A 19,536-nucleotide genomic window follows, 5' to 3' on the forward strand; every position below is an offset into this window, starting at 1 on the left:
TATGATCTAATAACCAATTTAAACAAGTCCAATTTGGCAGCAATGAATGGCTGCCCAGGTGAGGTACCAGAGTACTCCCGTTACCCTACATTAAACCCTGTAGTAGGAAAATGTCTTGACTGGAGCCTAAAGTTGATTACAAACACCTGTCATGCTGAACTTCCTCCCAAGCTGTTTTAAGGTGCAAGTGTTCAAATTCTTGTATCTTCCACCAGCGGAAAGTCAAAAAAAGAAGCAGAAAGATGATGATTCTGACGAGTTTGATGACGACGATGCAGAGGCTGGGACTTCATACCAGCAGCAAGGAATGCAGCCACAACAGAACTTTGTTTCAAGTATGAACCAGTCGAGCATGCACCCTGTAATGGGTGCACCAGGAATTCCTCCAGGTGACACAAACTACCTTGTTCTTTCTTAGAAACTGCTGATTCATGCTGAGTGAGGTGATGTTTGAGCTTGAGCAATACCATCCTGTTGTAGTTCCAGTTGTCCTCACTGGCCAGAGGGGAGCATATGTATAATCATTGTAGGTTAGCATATCCTGCATTGTAATGTCAGTTGTCATATCAGAATTCATGTACTGACCTCTGAGCAAATAAATTTAAAAAACAACACAATTACTGATCTGGAGCCTGGAATTTACAAGCAGTTGTAAGCATCCCCTGATCTCAGCAGTCCTGACTTCTTCCGAGCTATGCCAGTGGAGATCTTCTGTACATACATTTTATTTGGTTTCAGTAATTTCCTTCCCCAGAGCAAATGTTTAATTCTTGATCAGATTATTGGAACAAAGTCATTAGGCAGGTTCCTCTGTGCTGCGATATTCCAGGATTATTTGTGAATTTATATTTTACATTGTTATTCTTCTCCAGGGATGCCACCAGTGGTACCAGGTGTTCCTCCCATGATGCCAGGAATGCCACCTGTAATGCCAGGAATGCCTCCAGGGTCAGTGTTCTCTATATTTATCTGTTACTGTCTTTATTGCATTGTCTTCATGATCAATATTAACAAAGGCAAATTTTTTATATCACCCTGTTATTGTCATCTCTATATACTAACAGTGTGTCTTAAAATGGTCCTGCTATTCTCCATTTACCCACCCTTCCCACTACAAAGATGGGACAGGATGCTTCCTCAGAAAAATGAAATTCAATCCAGTCTCTTATCTGCCTCATGTCTGCATCAAAACAAATTAAATTTGTGAATGGGGACTAACGTGTTTCTTTTGAAGCAAATTATGAGCTGCCTTGACTTGGCTGGTTTATGATTCCATGGATGCTGTTTTCGCACCTTTGCAGGGTGCCCATTATTCACCTGTGGGTCTCAACATGAGTGTCAATACTCTAGAGAGCATCACTGCCTAACCTGACCCTGTGTCCATACAACACAGTTCCAGCTACAGTTGCTGGTAGCAATCAGGAGCATGAGCTTGCTGGCTTCCACTGCCGTTCCCCTTAACTTGGCCTGCAAAGTCAATTATAGCCCCCCAAAATAAGTCAGCACAGTTTGGGGTCTTTGTGATTTCTACAAATCAACTGCACACTGAATAAGCTCATTGAGCACTTGTATTTTTATACGCAACCTAATTTCAGAATATAATTTCTGTTAACTCTTGTCATCACAGGATGATGCCCATGGGTGGAATGATGCCTCCAAGACCTGGAATGCCACCCATGATGCCAGGCATGCACCCTGGTGGGTATTTGAAAACGGTTGGCGGCAACTTAGGTCTGTATTGCAGAGAATCTTAACATCAAATTATTTAGAGCAATGCAAAAATGTACTGTTGTGTCCCAAATCACTTGCTTCCTAAATCACTTGCTTCCACATATCCAAACCTAGCAAAATACATAATTAATCAACTTTGACTTTATTGGCAAACAATTTCTCTTCAAAGAGATGCTTCAAATACAGGCACCTTTCTAGTTGCTTATTTTCACTCCGGGGGGGCGATATTGGCATAGTGGCAATGCCACTGGACTTGTGACCCAGAGGCCCTCAGGACATGTTGCATGTCAAATTGCATCTCGGCAGCTGATGGAATTAAAGTTCAATTAATAAATCTGCAATATAAAACTAGTCTCTTAAGGCAAAATCTGCTGTCCTTGCCTGGCCTACGTGTGATTTCAGGTCCACAGTAATGACTCTTCACAGACCTCTGAAATGGCCTAACAAGCCTCTTGGTTCAAGGGCAATTAGAGATGAGCAAGAAATATTGGCCGTGTCACATCCCCTGAAGAAATTTAAAAATGTTTAATTTCTGGCTCAGAAGAGACTTCCAATGACTCATAAATTATATACGGTCATTTGGGAAAACAAACTTCTACAAAAAAGGCAGTTTTTAAAACTAGTAATTCCTGTATTTATAGTAAAATTCTGCAAAATTTTAGGAATAAACAAGAAATCTAGACGTATGTCTGGAGATCCTTATTCCGGCTCAATTATTCAGTGACAAGGTTCTGCCTGCAGCTGCTGCATACTGCCATTTGATATAGTTGCAGACCCCATACTCACAGCTGAAGCAGCACTTTGAGGGAAATGTGCTTTGTCCTTACTCTGGAAATCCACTCGTATTGTTAAGGATACAATTTCCATACTACCTGAGTAGAGAAATGAGGAAAAACCATTGGGAAGAACATTACAATAAATCAAAAGAAATTGAGGCAATTGGAGACTTGCAGGTGGCATAGCTATAAAAACCATCGCATTAAGAAATTCTTCCAGAATTTTTCAGAATTCCTGAAAAGTAAACAAACATCCCATTAAGTTGTATTGCAATTTGAATCAGAAGAGTATGAGTAGTTCACATACTAAATGGCTACTTCCTAGCTAGAGAAAGCAGTGGTAAAGATGTCATGCAACCCATCAAATTCATTCTAAAATGATGACTTGGATATCGTCTGTATGGGTACAGGAGTATTGGAATAGACATAGGCCATTTATCATCTATAAATCTTGGGATATGAACATACTAGCCTTTATTGCCAATTCTTGATTGCCATTAGGGGGTAACATGGTTAGCACAGTTGCTTCACAGCTCCAGGATCCCAAGTTCGATTCCGGCTTGGGTCACTGTCTGTGTGGAGTCTGCGCGTTCTCCCCGTGTCTGCGTGGGTTTCCTCTGGGTGCTCCGGTATCCTCCCACAGTCCAAAGATGTGCAGGTTAGGTGGATTGGCCATGATCAATTGCCCTTGGTGTCCAAAAAAAAAGGTTGGGCTGGGTTACCGGGATGGGGTGGAGGTGTGGGCTTGGGTGGGGTGCTCTTTCCAAGGGCCGGTGCAGACTTGATGAGCCGAATGGCCCCCTTCTGCACTGTAAATTCTACGATTGAGAAGGGACTCATGCCTTCTAATACTACTGATGTCTTTGTGTTATACATATTCCCATAGTGCTGTGTAAGGAGTCTCAGGATTTTGATCAAGTGACCATGAAGTCTGGGTAGTGTGTAACTTGGTAGTGGTCTTCCCATGCATCTGTTGACCGTGTCAATTTAGCCCCATTAGTTATGTTTGCCATTCAGTTAGACTGTAACTGATCTATACCATCAAGGGGCTTAAACAGCGACACCTCCAGTTCTAAGCTGTATCACTATTTTCTCTTGAACTAGTCCATAAATTATAATGCTGTGATGTCACCTGATGAGGGAATTATGGAGTTTACAGCACAGGCTGGGGTCATTAAGATTGTTTGTGCTATGTTCTCAACTGGTACAATTTACTCTAATTTCACTGTTATCATCCGGCAGATGTTAATTGCCGTGCAACCCAAATCCCAAAGGGAGACTTGGCCTACTTCTCAGAACTTTATTTTTGGACCACAAGTTCATCGAATTCAGAAGCCACAAATTCTAGTAACATTTTAAAGATTTTAAACATTAAATTAAAATATTTATTAACAAAAGAAAACGTAAACTTTTACTTACACAGTTCATGGAATCCCCACAGTGCAGAAGGCCACTCGGCCCATTGAGCGTACACCAACCCGCCTTAAAAGTACCCCAACTAGGCCCACTTGCCCCACCCTATCCCTGTAAACCCATAACGCCACTTAACTGTTGGGGCTTCCACCTAACCTGCACATCTTTGGACTGTGGGAGGGAACCAGAGCACCCGGAGGGAACCCACGCAGACACAAGGAGAACACGCAAACTCCACACAGTCACCCAAGGCTGGAATTGAACCCGGGTCCCTCCCGGCGCTGAGGGCCCCGGTTTGAGCCCGGCCCCGGGTCACTGTCTGTGTGGAGTTTGCACATTTCCCCTGTGTCTGCATGGGACTCACTCCCACAAACTGATGTGCAGGATTGGTGGATTGGCCACGCTAAATTGCCCTTAATTGGAAAACAAATGAATTGGGTACTTTAAATTTAAAAAAAAAAAACATTAAATCCCTGCAGTGCAGAAGGAGGCCATTTGGCCCATCAAGTCTGCACCTGCCATAGGAAAGAGCACCCTCCTTAGGCCCACGCCTCCACCCTATCCCCGTAACCCACCTAAGTTAAAATTATGATTGCCTAACATTCCCCATAGATACTTCCTACTTTGTTAGACTCGCAAATAAACACCCCTTCAGGCAACTGTCCCTCATTTGTAACTATGAAAGTCCAGTAGTCAAACCTGCTTCTGCAGTCAGAAAGATATATCATCACTCTGCTTGGAAAGTCAAGAAACTTTAAAACCAACCCCTGCTTTCTGTAAAACAGTTTTCTGGGTTTGCTGGAAAGCTGCCTTGGTTTGCCAATTCATTCTTTCCCAGGACAGCCAACACCCCAGAAGGTCTTATATGGGCACTCTCCAAAGTTGTCAGCTTCTCTCCTTGAGAATATTTTTGGTATTTCATCTTCTTTTCGTTGTCCTTCGCCCTTTGAAACTTGCCTTCCCCAGAATCTAGTTTTTTTTAATGTTCTCTTTATTGCCCCCACTTTTGGGTCAAATAAGATGTAATAACCGTGTCTTACTTATTTATGACCTTTTTGAAATTGTAAGGCCCCTTTTCCTTGCATTGAAATTTAATAGTTGAAAATCCAAATCCTCATTTAGGTTTTAGATTTATTGTCACATGTACCGAGGTGCAGTGAAAAGTATTGTTCTGCGTACAGTCCAGACTGATCGTTCCATACATGAAAAACATAAGACAAATGATAAATACACAATGTTAATACATAGACAGGCATCGGGTGAAGATACGGAGTGTAGTACTACGACAGTAGAGAAGATGGGTAGAGAAATCAATTCAGTCCATAAGAGGGCCATTCAGGAGTCTGGTAACAGTGGGGAAGAAGCTGATTTTGAATCTGTTCATAGTTCTCCGACTTCTGTATCTTCTGCCTGATGGAAGAGAGAATAACCCGGTGGGAGGGGTCTTTGATTATGCTGCCCGCTTTCCCAAGGCAGCGGGAGATGTAGACAGGAATCGATGGATGCAAGTTATCTCCCTTGGCAAATTTCTACTCGTGACATATTTACTTATAGAAAATTCGACTGTTTTATATTTACTTCAAATACATGCATTTCACTCCTAGACTTCTTTGATATCTTCATCCTTGTAGACACTCGATCCCTAGCTTAATTAACAAAACCAGAAAATACTGGACAACCTCAGCAGGTCTGACAGCATCTGTGGAGAGAGAAGGGAGCTAATGTTTCTGGATGACTTTGTCAAAGCTGACAGAGTCATTCCCACTCTCAACATCAGCTCCCTTCTCTCACCACAGTGCTGTAAGACCTGCTGAGATTATCCAGTAGTTTCTGTTGCAGATTCCAGCATCTGCAGTAATTTGCTTTTACCTAACTTAGTTTTACGCATACACTGCCTCCCACAAGCCTGCTTCACAGAAACACAGCAGGAGATATTAAAAATAATATCTTTTCTTTGTGCCTTAAGCCTCATGGAAAAATAAATGGTCATAATTCAAAAAAAGTTTCATTATCTCAACTCATTGCGCATTACTTTCATCTATACATACAAAACCACTACACTACCAGGAAAATATACACCAGGTTTTTGTAAAAACAGAGTTCATTTCATTCCATTTTCCAAAGGCCCAAACTCTTGAATTTTAAACTCTTGACATTGCATCTGCAATTACATTTTGTCATCCAGCCACATGTATAATTTATAAAGTGGTTGTAGTAATAAACTCCACCTGAACAGCCTGGCGTTCTGGTTTTGAAAATTTTCCAGAACTTTTAACTTTGTTGTGGTCATTATATAATTGTAACTGAAGAATTGCTTTCAATGCAAATTTCAAAACGCTGCAAACTTCTTTATTTTTCTCTGGTTGAATATTTCTTCTGATGTCCATTCACCTTTCATGAAAAATATCCTACTGGCTTTTCAATTCTTATTTCATCTTGTAATAACATAGCAACACGCACATCATTGGTTAAACTGCTTGGTATGATTACGTGCTGCTAGAACAGCTATCATAGTTTTATTTTAAAATAAATTTTAGTGTACCCAATTATTATTATCCAATTAAGGGGCAATTTAGCGTGGTCAATCCACCGAACCAACGCATCTTTGGGTTTAGGGGTGTAACCCGCGCAGACACTGGGAGAATGTGCAAACTCCACACAGACAGTAGCCCAGGGCCGGGATTCGAACCCTGGCCTTCAGCGCCGTAGGCTGCAATACTAACCACCGCCACGTGCAGCCCTCCAGCTATCGTAGTTAGTGTAGCTTTCAAGCTGTCAAATGAACTCTGACACTCCTGCGTCCTTTGGAATTTTCTTTTCTTTAATAATCCAGTCACAGAGCAACCAGCCACACTGCTAAACCTTGGCACAAACTGCGATAAAATCAACTCGTGCTTAGAAATCTCAACTTCCTGGCTTGTTGTAAGCACTGGGAATTCCACAATGGCTTGTACCGTTGCGTCTTGTGGGACCACTTGACCATGAGCAACATTGTGGCCTAATTATGTAACTTGTGCTTTTGGAAATTCATTTTTAGCCATGTTTACAACAAGGTTGGCTCCTTGCAGTTGTTCACACAGTTCCTTTAAGTGTTCCAAATGCTCCTCTCATACTTAACTGAATACTACTAAGCCATCAATATAAACAGCACAGTCGCTCAGTCCTTGATTTACTAGGTTTGTTTGCCTCTGAGAAATGTTGCTACTACATTCTTCACACCAAATGGCATGACTTTGACTTGATATAGACCATCTGGCGTCACAAAAGCTGATACCTCTTTCACCCTTTCCTGTATGGGTACTTGACAATATGCACACAGCAGGTCCATTTTTGTGATTTCTTGATATCACGTGGGCTGAAGACTGGCACCTGTGATGCTGGGGCTTCTTGAGGAAACTGAGATCGGTGTTCGTAGTTTTTATTAAAAAAAAAAAAAAAAAAAAAATTTTTTAGTGTACCCAGTTATTATTTTCCAATTAAGGGGCAATTTAGCGTTGTCAATCCACCTAACCGATGCATCTTTGGGTTGTGGGGGTGAAACCCGCGCAGACATGGGGAGAATATTTCCGGTGACGGCAGGCGGGAGGCAGCCGCACTTTGGAGGGCTCCCGCTCGGGAATGGCATTTTCGGGGTCTAACGCCCGGTCCCAGGGGTAACAGACGGCAAAAGCAGGGAGAAGGCACAGTGAAGAAGGATGTCGAGAACAAATAAAAAAGACGGCCGTGAAAAAAACAGCTGAAAGTCCGTCGGGGAGTGGAAAGGTCACCGCGGGGACAGCAAGAAAAGTGGAGGCTGGGGTACCAGGGGAGGCCGCATTGCCCACGGCTGAAGAAATGACTATGGTGATGGCCGTGGAACTCTAAAGGCAATTTACAAAACACATGGAGGCGATGAGGAAGGAGATGGGGCGGTATTGAAAGTGCTGGTGGAGGAGGCGATTGCCCCGGTGAGGGCAGCGGTATTGAACGCAGTGGCGGAGGTACGGGAGCAAGGCGGGGCGCAGAAGGAAGTGGAAGAGACATTGTTACAGCACAGCGATCACCTTACCTCAACGGGGAAGGCGATGCGGAAAGTGATAGAGATCAACGAGGGCCTGCGAGCCAAAATAGACGACTTGGAAAACCGATCCAGGCGACAGAATCTGAGGATTGTGGGTCTTCCCGAAGGAGTGGAAGACCCGAGGCCGTCTTGAGTATTTTGCCACGATGTTGGCGAAGAATTGGGGGAGGGTGATGATCCCACCCGATATGAATTGGATCGTGGAGGCCTGCACCAAAGGAGAGTGAGCCGCCAAGAGTAGTGACACTTTTCATAGGTACAGTGTGAAGAAGGTCCTGTGCTGGGCAAAGCAGAAGCGGGTGGTGCAGTGGGCTGGAGCTGGTATACGCATATATCAGGACTTTACGGTGGAGCTGGCGAGGAGTCAGGCTGTCTTCAGCTGGGTGAAGAAGGTGCTGTACATCAGTAAGTTGAGGGTGACCTACAAATCCAAGGTCTTTATTTCGGGACGGCGGAAGCAGCGGAGGAGTTTGCGAAGGCAGAAGGACTGTGGCTGAATTGAGAAGTGGTCATGTACTTATGTTGCCTCGTAACTATTTTTTCACTGCGGCGGGGGTGTATGTGCTAAATGAGCCAACGTTGTATATACTTGGACAAGGGAAGAGAAGGGACTTTCACTTGCAATGATGGTTCTTTGGGGCTTGGGTGTGTATGCGGGGTACGTGTGCTAAAGGGGATTTCTTGGGTTTTCCTGGGGCCGGGCAAGGGGGAAAGAGACCCTGTGGGGGCCTCCAGGCTGGCCGATTTAAGCCGGCCAGTGAACAGGAGTGAGGTGGGAGGAGGGGCTATGGCCATCTGAGCCCGGCAGAACAGGTTCCGATGAGTCTAGCCGGGATGGAAAGATGGGGGAAAGGAACGGAGGTTTGGGGGAGGATTTTTGTAAGAGGAAGTGGAGGGGAGGGGGTGGGGGGTTTGCAATGCATGGGTGTCATCTACGCTACTCTTTCGGGGATTGGATGGCATTGAATGTTAGGGGGAGGGAGGGACTCTATAGGTTAATGGTGACCATAGGCGATTCCTAATTCCTTTCTCTTTAATTTCTCCTTTGTTTGTCCCACCGTTGGGAGGGTTTGTTCTATTTGATGTTTATATTGTCAGGTGGGTTGTTGCTTGGGGTGGTGGGAGGATGGGATCGTTGTTGATAAGGAAATCGACTTTGTATTTGTTACCATTTACTGCTCGTGGGTGGGATGCAAATTCTGAAGAAAACGTGAAAATGGAGAATAAAAATATTTTACAAAAAAAAAGACATGGGGAGAATATGCAAACTCCACACGCGTGACCCAGGGCCGGGATTCGAACCCTGGTCCTCAGCGCCGTAGGCTGCAGTGCTAACCACTGCGCCACGTGCACCCCTCTAGCTATCGTAGTTCGTATAGCTTTCAAGCTGTCGAATGAACTCTTGACACTCTGCGTGATAGCAAGAGAAGGCTGATGGACTGGGTACTGCAACGTCTATGGGCCCTGACAATATTCTGGCAATAATACTGAAGACTTGTCAGAACTTGCTGTGCCATTTCCAAGTTGTTCCAATACAGCTACAACACTGGCATCTACCTGGCAATGTGGAAAATTACCCAGGGATGTCTTGTACACAAAAAGCAGGACAAATCCAACCTGGCCAATTACCACCCTAAATCATCATCAAGTGATGGAAGAGGTCAGCACAGTGCTATCAAGCTTGGCAATAACCTGCTTACTGGCGCTCAGTTTGTGTTCCGCCAGGGTCACTTGACTCCTGACCTCATTACAGCTTTAGCTCAACCGTGGACTAAAGAGCTAGGCCCAACCATCTTCAGCTGCTTCATCAGTGACCTTCCTTTCATCATAAGGTCAGATGTGGGGATGTTCACTGATGATTGCACATGTTCGCTGATGATTACACAATGTTTAGCGCCATTCATGACTCCTCAGACAATGAAGCAGTCCACATGCAAATGTAGCAAGACCTGGACAATATCCTGGCTTGGGCTGACAGATGCCACGTAATGTTCGCGTCACATAAGTGCCAAACAATGACCATCTCTGATAAGAGAGAATCAAACCATCGCCCCATGACATTCAATGGCATTACCATCACTGCATCCCCCACTATCAATATCCTGGGGATTAGCATTGACCAGAAACTGATGTGGCCAAGCCATATAAATACTGTGGCTACAAGACTAGGTCCGAGGCTAGGAATCCTCCGGCAAGTAACTCACCCCTACTCCTCAAAGCCTGTCCACCATCTACAGGGCACAAGTCAGGAATGTGATGGAATACGCCACAGTTGCCTGGATGGGTGCAGCTCCAACAACACTCCAGAAGCGTGATACCATCCAGGACAAAGCAGCCCTGCTTGATTGGCTCCCCTTCACACAATAGCAGCCTTGTGTATCATCTATAAAATTTACTGCAGGAACTCACCAAGTCTCCTGAGGAAGCACCTTTCAAACCCACAACCACTGCCATCTAGAAGAACAGGGTAGTAGATACATGAGAACACCACTACCTGGAGGGTGCCCTTACCATCTTGACTTGGAAATATATCTCCTTTCCTTCACTGTCACTGGATCAAATTCCTGTAACTCCCTCCTTAATAGCACAGTGGATGTACCTACATGACGGACTGCAATGGTCCAAGAAGGCGACTCACCACCAACGTCTCGAGGGCAATTGGGGATGGACAACAAATGCTGGCCTAGCCAGCGAAGCCCACATCCCGCAAATGAATAAAGAAAAAATAACTAAAGTCGGTTAATTACTGAGTAAGTAGCTTACCTCACTCGATCTGTTTTCACTGTGCTATGGTCCACTAGACCCTGCCTTTTAGTTATTCATCATACACTGGCAACAATACTGACAGCTTTTTCCCAGCCACAAAACAAGTCTTTGCTCTTTTATCTGCCCTTGCCTTCATCACTTGCTGTGATATCTTTAAATGTTCCCTAGCTAATTTGCATGCCCTACAAAATCTTTTTCTGAATTTTGTCACATAATCCAGGAGAGTAGTTTCAGAACTTTGACTCATTCACTTCTGAATCAACTTGAGTGGTCCCCTTCATTCATTAAAAAAATTTTTTTTCCAATTAAGGGACAATTTAGTGTGACCAATCCACGTATCCTGTACACCTTTGGGTTGTGGGGGTGAGACACGGGGAGAAGGTACACACTCCACACGGACAGTGACCCAGGGCCGGGATTCGAACCGGGGTCCTCAGCGCCGTAGTCCTGCTGCTAACCACTGCGCCGAGTGCCACCCCATTCGGAGTATTCCTAATAGCAAACAACAATATGACCTAAACTGCTTTCTTCCCAGATTTTTTAAACAGCTGTGACATGGAAGCCAAACCCTGAACTGATTTCTTTTTTTGGTAATTCATATCTTGTAAAGAATTTGGTCTACTCTAAAAATTACTATAGAACATGGAACAATACAGCGCAGTACAGGCCATTCGGCCCACGATGTTGCACCGAAACAAAAGCCATCTAACCTACACTATGCCATTATCATCCATATGCTTATCCAATAAACTTTTAAATACCCTCATTTAATCTTTCGCAATGGTATTGCTTCTGAAAACTTGGTGGACTCATCCATGATTGTCAGCAAATATTGATTCCCACTTTTAGTCTTGGGATGGGGTCCTATACAGTCAATACCCTGTTAATGGGTTCCTCAAACGCTGAAATCGGAAGTAAAGGTGACAGGAGTAATTACTGCATGAGTTTAGTCTTTCAACTAGTTTGACAAAATTTGACTACATCTTTATGTAGTCCAGACCAATAGAAATGGTTTTGTATCTCAAACCTGAGTATTCCTAAATGCTCAGCTATTGAAATTTCATAAGTCACTCAGAATCTCATTCTGGTACCCATATGGTATCACTGCTTGGTGCAGTACCGCCCACTTTTCATCTGCCGGAACATCAGACAGTCTCCATTTCCTTATGGACACATTTTGTAGGGTAATCACACTGGAATGCATTCTACTTCTATTTTTTTTTTAAATTTAGAGTACCCAATTATTTTTTCCAATTAAGGGGCAATTTAGCATGGCTAATCCACCTACCCTGCACATCTTTTGGGTTGTGGGGGCGAAACTCACGCAGACACGGGGAGAATGTGGAAACTCCACTCTTGACAGTGACGCAGCACCGGCATTCAAACCCAGGTCCTGAGCGCCGTAGGCAGCAATGCTAACCACTGTGTCACCGTGCTGCCCTTCTACTTCTATTTCATGCTATCTGGTACAAATGCCTTATTGGATTGCATTTGTTTGTTACCACGTGCACCAAGGTACAATGAAAAGTATTTTTCTGCGAGCAGTTCATTAAGTACATGGGGGGAAAAAGGGAAATAAAAGAAAATACATAATGGGGCAACACAGGATACACAGTGTAACTACATAACACTGCCATCGGGTGAAGCATACACGGTGTGTTAATGAGGTCAGTCCATAAGAGGGTCGTTTAGTAATCTGGTAACAGCGGGGAAGAAGCTGTTTTTGAGTCTGTTTGTGCGTGTTCTCAGACTTCTGTATCTCCTGCCCGATGGAAGAAGTTGGAAGAGTGAGTAAGCCGGGTGGGAGGGGTCTTTGATTATGCTGCCTGCTTTCCCCAGGCAGCGGGAGGTGTAGATGGAGTCGATGGATGGGAGTCAGGTTCGTGTGATGGACTGGGCTGTGTTCATGACTCTCTGAGGTTTCTTGCAGTCTTGGGCCGAACAGCTGCCATACCAGGCTGTGATGCAGCCAGATAGGATGCTTTCTAAGGTGCCTCTGTAAAAGTTGGTACGGGTTAATGTGGACATGCCAAATTTCCTTAGTTCCCTGAGGATGTATAGGCGCTGTTGTGCTTTCTTGGTGGTAGCATTGACGTGGGTAGACTAGGACAGAGTTTTGGAGATGTGTATCCCTAGGAATTTGAAACTGCTAACCATCACCACCCTGTTGATGCTGACAGGGGTGTGTACAGTACTTTGCATTCTGAAGTCAATGGCCAGCTCTTTAGTTTTGCTGGCATTGAGGGAGAGATTGTTGTCGCTGCACCACTCCACTAGGTTCTCAATCTCCCTCCTGTATTCTGACTCCTTATTCGAGATCCGGCCCACTATGGTCGTATCGTCAGCACACTTGTAGATGGAGTTGGAGCCAAATTTTGCCACGTAGTCGTGTGTGTACAGGGAGTAGAGTAGGGGGCTGAGTACGCAGCCTTGCGGGGCCTCGGTATTGAGGACTATTGTGGAGGAGGTGTTGTTGTTTATTCTTATTGATTGTGGTCTGTGGGTTAGAAAGTCGAGGATCGACTTCCCGGTGCGGCGATGACCAGCTAAGTCGCACGTTTCGGCAGCTCCCGGTGGAACGGACTTTTGGGCTCTTGATAGGAGCCCCAACGGCAATTTTAACGGCTAAAAACACCGTGCGGTAAACCAGAAGGGTGTTCCCCCTGGACACGGATGGAAAAAGGAGAGGAAAGTGGCCGGATTGCAGCGGATCCTTTGGAACAACGGCAAGGAAGGCAAGCAGAAACCAAGATGGCGTCGGAAGGTGGCAGTTTCATATGGGGCCCTGAACAACAAGAGTTTTTGAAACGCTGCGTGGAGGAGATAAAAAAGGAAATGAAGAAAGAGTTGTTGGCCCCGATATTACAGGCGATTGAAGGGCTGAAAGAGGAACAAAAGACCCAGGAGCAGGAGCTTCGGGTCGTGAAGGCGAAAGCAGCAGAGAATGAGAACGATATACAGGGCCTGGTGGTGAAGTCGGAGATACAGGAGGCACACCAGAAACGATCTGTGGAGAGGTTGGAGGCACTGGAAAACAACGCAAGGAGGAACAATTTGAGGATTCTTGGCCTTCCTGAAGGTGTGGAGGGGGCGGACGTCGGGGCATATGTGAGCACGATGCTGCACTCGTTAATGGGAGTGGAGGCCCCGACGGGTCCGTTGGAGGTGGAGGGAGCATACCGAGTTATGGTGCGAGGATCGTTGCAGGAGAAACTCCCAGAGCCATAGTGGTGAGATTTCTCCGTTTTAAGGATAGAGAAATGGTCCTTAGATGGGCGAAGAAAACTCGGTGTAGTAAATGGGAGAACGCGTGATCCGCGTCTATCAAGATTGGAGTGCGGAGGTGGCGAGAAGGAGGGCGAGCTTTAATCGGGCCAAAGCGGTACTTCACAAAAAAAAGATAAAGTTTGGAATGCTGCAACCGGCAAGACTGTGGGTCACATATCAAGGGAGGCACCACTACTTTGAGACGGCGGATGAAGCGTGGACTTTTATTGTAGAAGAAAAATTGGAATGATTGGACTACGAAAATGAACGTTTGGACAAAGTGGTGGGACGAGTGGGGGGGGGGGGGGGGGGGGGGGGGGGGGGGGGGGGGGGCGAAGAGGGGTTTTATGATTCAATCCTGCGGTATGGTAACTTTTCTTCCTCCCACAGGTGGTGATGGGGGGAGGTGGGGAGGGAGAGGAGATGGGGCGTTGGCCATGGGAGGCGGGGCCGAGGGAGAGGCGCGGGCTTGGTTCCCGCGCTATGATAATTATGGCGGGAATAGAGAAGCAGGAAGGAGGGGGCGTCGCACGGTGCGAGCCGTGATCACGGGGGGAAGCCGAGGTCAGCCAGAGTTTGCTGACTTCTGGGAGCAACATGGGGGGAGTAATTACGCTAGCGGGGGGTCTAGCGGGGGGGGGGGAGGGGGGAATTACTGGGTTGCTGCTGCTGGGGAAAGGGGGGAGTGGGTACGGGAAAGGATGGGCGGGGGGGCACCGTCTGGGAGAGATACAGCTGCGTGGGAACTGGGTGAGAAGCTGGAAAAAGATGATGGCTAACCGGCAAGGGGGGGGGGTGGGAAGCCCCCCAACTCGGCTGATCACGTGGAACGTGAGGGGGCTTAACGGGCCGATAAAGAGGGCACGAGTACTCGCACACCTTAAGAAACTTAAAGCAGATGTGGTTATGTTACAGGAAACGCACCTGAAACTGATAGACCAGGTTAGGTTGCGCAAAGGATGGGTAGGGCAGGTGTTCCATTCGGGGCTGGATGCGAAAAACAGGGGGGTGGCTATATTAGTGGGGAAGCGGGTAATGTTCGAGGCAAAGACTATAGTGGCGGATAACGGGGGCAGATACGTGATGGTGAGTGGCAAATTACAGGGAGAGATGGTGGTTTTGGTAAACGTGTATGCCCCGAACTGGGACGATGCCAATTTTATGAGGCGAATGCTAGGACGCATCCCAGACCTAGAGACCGGAAAGCTGATAATGGGGGAGACTTTAACACGGTGTTGGAACCAAGGCTGGATAGGTCGAAGTCCAGGACTGGTAGGAGGCCGGCAGCAGCCAAGGTGCTTAAGGATTTTATGGAGCAGATGGGAGGGGTGGACCCGTGGAGATTCAGTAGACCTAGGAGTAAGGAGTTTTCGTTTTTCTCCTATGTCCATAAAGTCTATTCACGCATAGACTTTTTTGTGTTGGGTAGGGCATTGATCCCGAGGGTGAGGGGAACGGAATATACGGCTATAGCCATTTCGGATCATGCCCCACACTGGGTAGACTTGGAGATAGGGGAGGAAACAAGAGGGCATCCACCCTGGAGAATGGACATGGGACTAATGGCGGATGAGGGGGTGTGCCTAAGGGTGAGGGGATGCATTGAAAAGTACTTGGAACTCAATGACAATGGGGAGGTTCAGGTGGGAGTGGTCTGGGAGGCGTTGAAGGCGGTGGTTAGGGGGGAGCTGATATCAATAAGGACACATAAAGGGAAGCAGGAGAGTAAGGAACGGGAGCGGTTGCTGCAAGAACTTTTGAGGGTGGACAGACAATATGCGGAAGCACCGGAGGAGGGACTGTATAGGGAAAGGCAAAGGCTGCATGTGGAATTTGACTTGCTGACCACAGGCACTGCAGAGGCACAATGGAGGAAGGCGCAGGGTGTACAGTATGAATATGGAGAGAAGGCGAACAGATTGCTGGCACACCAATTGAGGAAAAGGGGAGCAGCGAGGGAAATAGGGGGGGTGAGAGACGAAGATGGAGAGACGGAGCGGGGAGCGGAGAGAGTGAATGAAGTGTTCAAGACATTTTATAAAAAATTGTATGAAGCTCAACCCCCGGATGGGAGGGAGAGAATGATGGATTTTTTGGATCGGCTGGAAATTCCCAAGGTGGAAGAGCAGGAAAGGGTGGGACTGGGAGCACAGATCACGGTAGAAGAAGTGGTGAAAGGAATTAGGAACATGCAGACGGGAAAGGCCCCGGGACCGGACGGATTCCCAGTTGAATTTTACAGAAAATATTTGGACTTGCTCGCCCCGCTACTGACGAGGACCTTTAACGAGGCAAAGGAAAGGGGACAACTGCCCCCGACTATGTCAGAAGCAACGATATCGCTTCTTTTAAAGAAGGAAAAGGATCCGCTACAACGCTACTTGGGGAGTTTGGGGATTTTTCAGGGTATAAATTGAACATGGGGAAGAGTGAGCTGTTTGTGGTGCATCCAGGGGAGCAGAGTAGAGAAATAGAAGACCTACCGTTGAGGAAGGTAACAAGAGACTTTCGTTACCTGGGGATCCAGATAGCTAAGAATTGGGACACATTGCACAGGCTAAATTTGACGCGGTTGGTGGAACAGATGGAGGAAGATTTCAAGAGATGGGATATGGTAGCATTGTCAATGGCAGCGAGGGTGCAGGCGGTTAAGATGGTGGTCCTCCCGAGATTCCTCTTTGTGTTTCAGTGCCTCCCGGTGGTGATCACGAAGGCTTTCTTCAAAAGGATAGAAAAGAGTATCATGGGTTTTGTTTGGGCCGGGAAGACTCCGAGAGTGAGGAAGGGATTCTTACAGCGTAGTATGGATAGGGGGGGGCTGGCACTACCGAGCCTAAGTGAGTATTATTGGGCCGCTAATATTTCAATGGTGAGTAAGTGGATGGGAGAGGAGGAAGGAGCGGCGTGGAAGAGATTAGAGAGGGCGTCCTGTAGGGGGACCAGCCTGCAGGCTATGGTGACAGCCCCATTGCCGTTCTCACCAAGGAACTATACCACGAGTCCGGTGGTGGTAGCTACACTGAAGATTTGGGGACAGTGGAGACGACATAGGGGAAAGACCGGAGCATTGGGGGGGTCCCCGATAAGAAACAACCATAGGTTTGCCCCGGGGGGAATGGATGGGGGATATGGAATGTGGCAAAGAGCAGGTATAACGCAATTGAAAGATCTATTTGTGGATGGGAAGTTCGCGAGTCTGGGAGCGCTGACTGAGAAATATGGGTTGCCCCAAGGGAATGCATTCAGGTACATGCAATTGAGGGCTTTTGCGAGGCAACAGGTGAGGGAATTCCCGCAGCTCCCGACACAAGAGGTGCAGGACAGAGTCATCTCAAAGAAATGGGTGGGGGACGGTAAGGTGTCGGATATATATAGGGAAATGAGAGACGAAGGGGAGACTATGATGGACGAACTAAAAGGGAAATGGGAAGAAGAGCTAGGGGAGGAGATCGAGGAGGGGATGTGGGCAGATGCCCTAAACAGGGTAAACTCGTCGTCCTCGTGCGCCAGGCTAAGCCTGATTCAGTTTAAGGTATTACACAGGGCACATATGACTGGAACACGGCTCAGTAAATTTTTTGGGGTGGAGGATAGGTGTGCGAGGTGCTCGAGAAGCCCAGCGAATCATGCCCATATGTTTTGGTCATGCCCGGCACTACAGGGGTTTTGGATGGGGGTGACAAAGGTGCTTTCGAAAGTAGTAGGAGTCCGGGTCGAACCAAGCTGGGGGTTGGCTATATTTGGGGTTGCACAAGAGCCGGGAGTGCAGGAGGCGAAAGAGGCCGATGTTTTGGCCTTTGCGTCCCTAGTAGCCCGGCGCAGAATATTGCTAATGTGGAAAGAAGCCAAGCCCCCGGGGGTGGAGACCTGGATAAATGATATAGCGGGGTTCATAAAGTTGGAGCGGATTAAGTTCGTCCTAAGGGGGTCGGCTCAAGGGTTTACTAGGCGGTGGCAACCGTTCGTCGAATATCTTGCGGAAAGATAGATGGGGGAAAACAAAGAAGGCAGCAGCAGCAGCCCAGGACTTGGGTGGGGGGGGGGGGTGGCCTGAGACAAGGCAGTTGCCAATTAGGGCTAGTTTTTATTTTTGTTATTTAATATTTATTTATTTGTTGTTGTTTTTGTTTAAATAAAAAAGGTCATTATTATCTGTATTGTTACAATGTTGTGTAAAGGATGCACAATGTACTGTGTTGGTTGACCAAAAATTTTCAATAAAATATTTTTTTTTTTTAAAAAAGAAAGTCGAGGATCTTTGTTGCAGAGTGAGGCGCCAAGTCCTAGGTTTTGGAGCTTTGACATGAACTTGGCTGGGATTATGGTATTGAAAGCGGCGCTGTAGTCAATAAATAGGAGTCTGATGTGGGAGTCCTTGTTGTCGAGATGCTCTAGGGATGAGTGTAGGGCCAGGGAGATGGCGTCTGCTGTAGACCGGTTGCGGCGGTATGCGAATTGCTGTGGATTGAGGCGTTCTGGGAGTATGGAGGTGATGCGCTTCTTAACCAGCCTCACAAAGCACTTCAATACGACTGAAGTCAGGGCCACCAGACGGTAGTCATTGAGGCACATTGCCTGGTTCTTCTTTGGCATCGGTATGATGGTGGTCTTCTTGAAGCAGGTGGGGACAGGTTAAAGATGTCCGCGAGCACATCTGCCAGCTGGTCCGCGAAGGCTCTGAGTGCACAACCAGGGATCCTGTCCGGACCCTTCACCTTCCGAGGATTCACTTTCATGAAAGCCGATCTGACTTTGGAAGCTGTGATGGTGAGTATGGGTGTGTTATGGGCTGCTGGGGCACTCTACAGCGGATCGTTGATTTCCTGCTCGAACCGAGCACACAATGCATTGAATTCATCGGGGAGGGGTGCTGCGCTGCTGCTGGAGATGCTGCTTGGCTTCGCTTTGTAGCCCATTATGTTGTTTTGGCCTTGCCACAACCTCCGGGAGTCTATAGCGCTAGTCTGTGACTCTAGCTTGGTCTGATATTCTCTCTTGGTATCTCGGATGGCTTTGCAGAGGTCGTACCTGGATTTGTTGAATCGGACAGGGTCGCCTGACTTGAATGCCTCCGACCTGTCCTTCAGTAGGGAGTCAATCACTGGATTGAGCCTTGGTTTCCGGTTGGGGAACGTAAATACTGCTTTCTTTGGCAAGCAGTTGTCCACACATTTGCTGATGAAGTCTGTGACATCGAAACAAACCTGTTGGACTTTAATCTGGTGTTGTAAGACTTCGTACTGTGCTCACCCCAGTCCAACGCCGGCATCTCCACATCGAAGTCTGTGACGGTAGTGATTTAAGTTGGTCGCTGAGTTCTTAAATATGGACCAGTCCACTGTCTCCAAGCAGTCACGTAGGAGCTCTTCTGTTTCCTCAGACCAGCACCACACAACCTTCTTAGCTGGATTCTTGCGCTTGAGTTTCTGCTTGTATGCCGGGAGAAGGAGCACTGTATTTTTTGATGGAATGGTAGCAGTGGTCAAGGGGTTTTTGAGTAGCAGTGGTCAAGAGTGTTGTCAC

General features: G+C 46.8%; 1 protein-coding gene across 4 annotated transcripts in view; it reads left to right on the forward strand.

Moving 5' to 3' along the window:
* The window catches only part of LOC140395701 (BUB3-interacting and GLEBS motif-containing protein ZNF207-like), a 46,124-nt gene that overhangs the window by 18,632 nt on the left and 7,956 nt on the right, over positions 1 to 19,536 (forward strand). For all 4 annotated transcript variants that reach the window (XM_072483786.1, XM_072483787.1, XM_072483789.1 and 1 more), the window contains 3 exons: positions 216 to 389; positions 873 to 948; positions 1,628 to 1,731. In XM_072483786.1, coding sequence (XP_072339887.1) covers positions 216 to 389; positions 873 to 948; positions 1,628 to 1,731 — 354 coding nt within the window. The remainder of the gene's footprint in view (positions 1 to 215; positions 390 to 872; positions 949 to 1,627; positions 1,732 to 19,536) is intronic.

The sequence above is a fragment of the Scyliorhinus torazame genome, chromosome 18 (genome assembly GCF_047496885.1).
Source record: "Scyliorhinus torazame isolate Kashiwa2021f chromosome 18, sScyTor2.1, whole genome shotgun sequence".
Classification (NCBI taxonomy): Eukaryota; Metazoa; Chordata; class Chondrichthyes; order Carcharhiniformes; family Scyliorhinidae; genus Scyliorhinus; species Scyliorhinus torazame.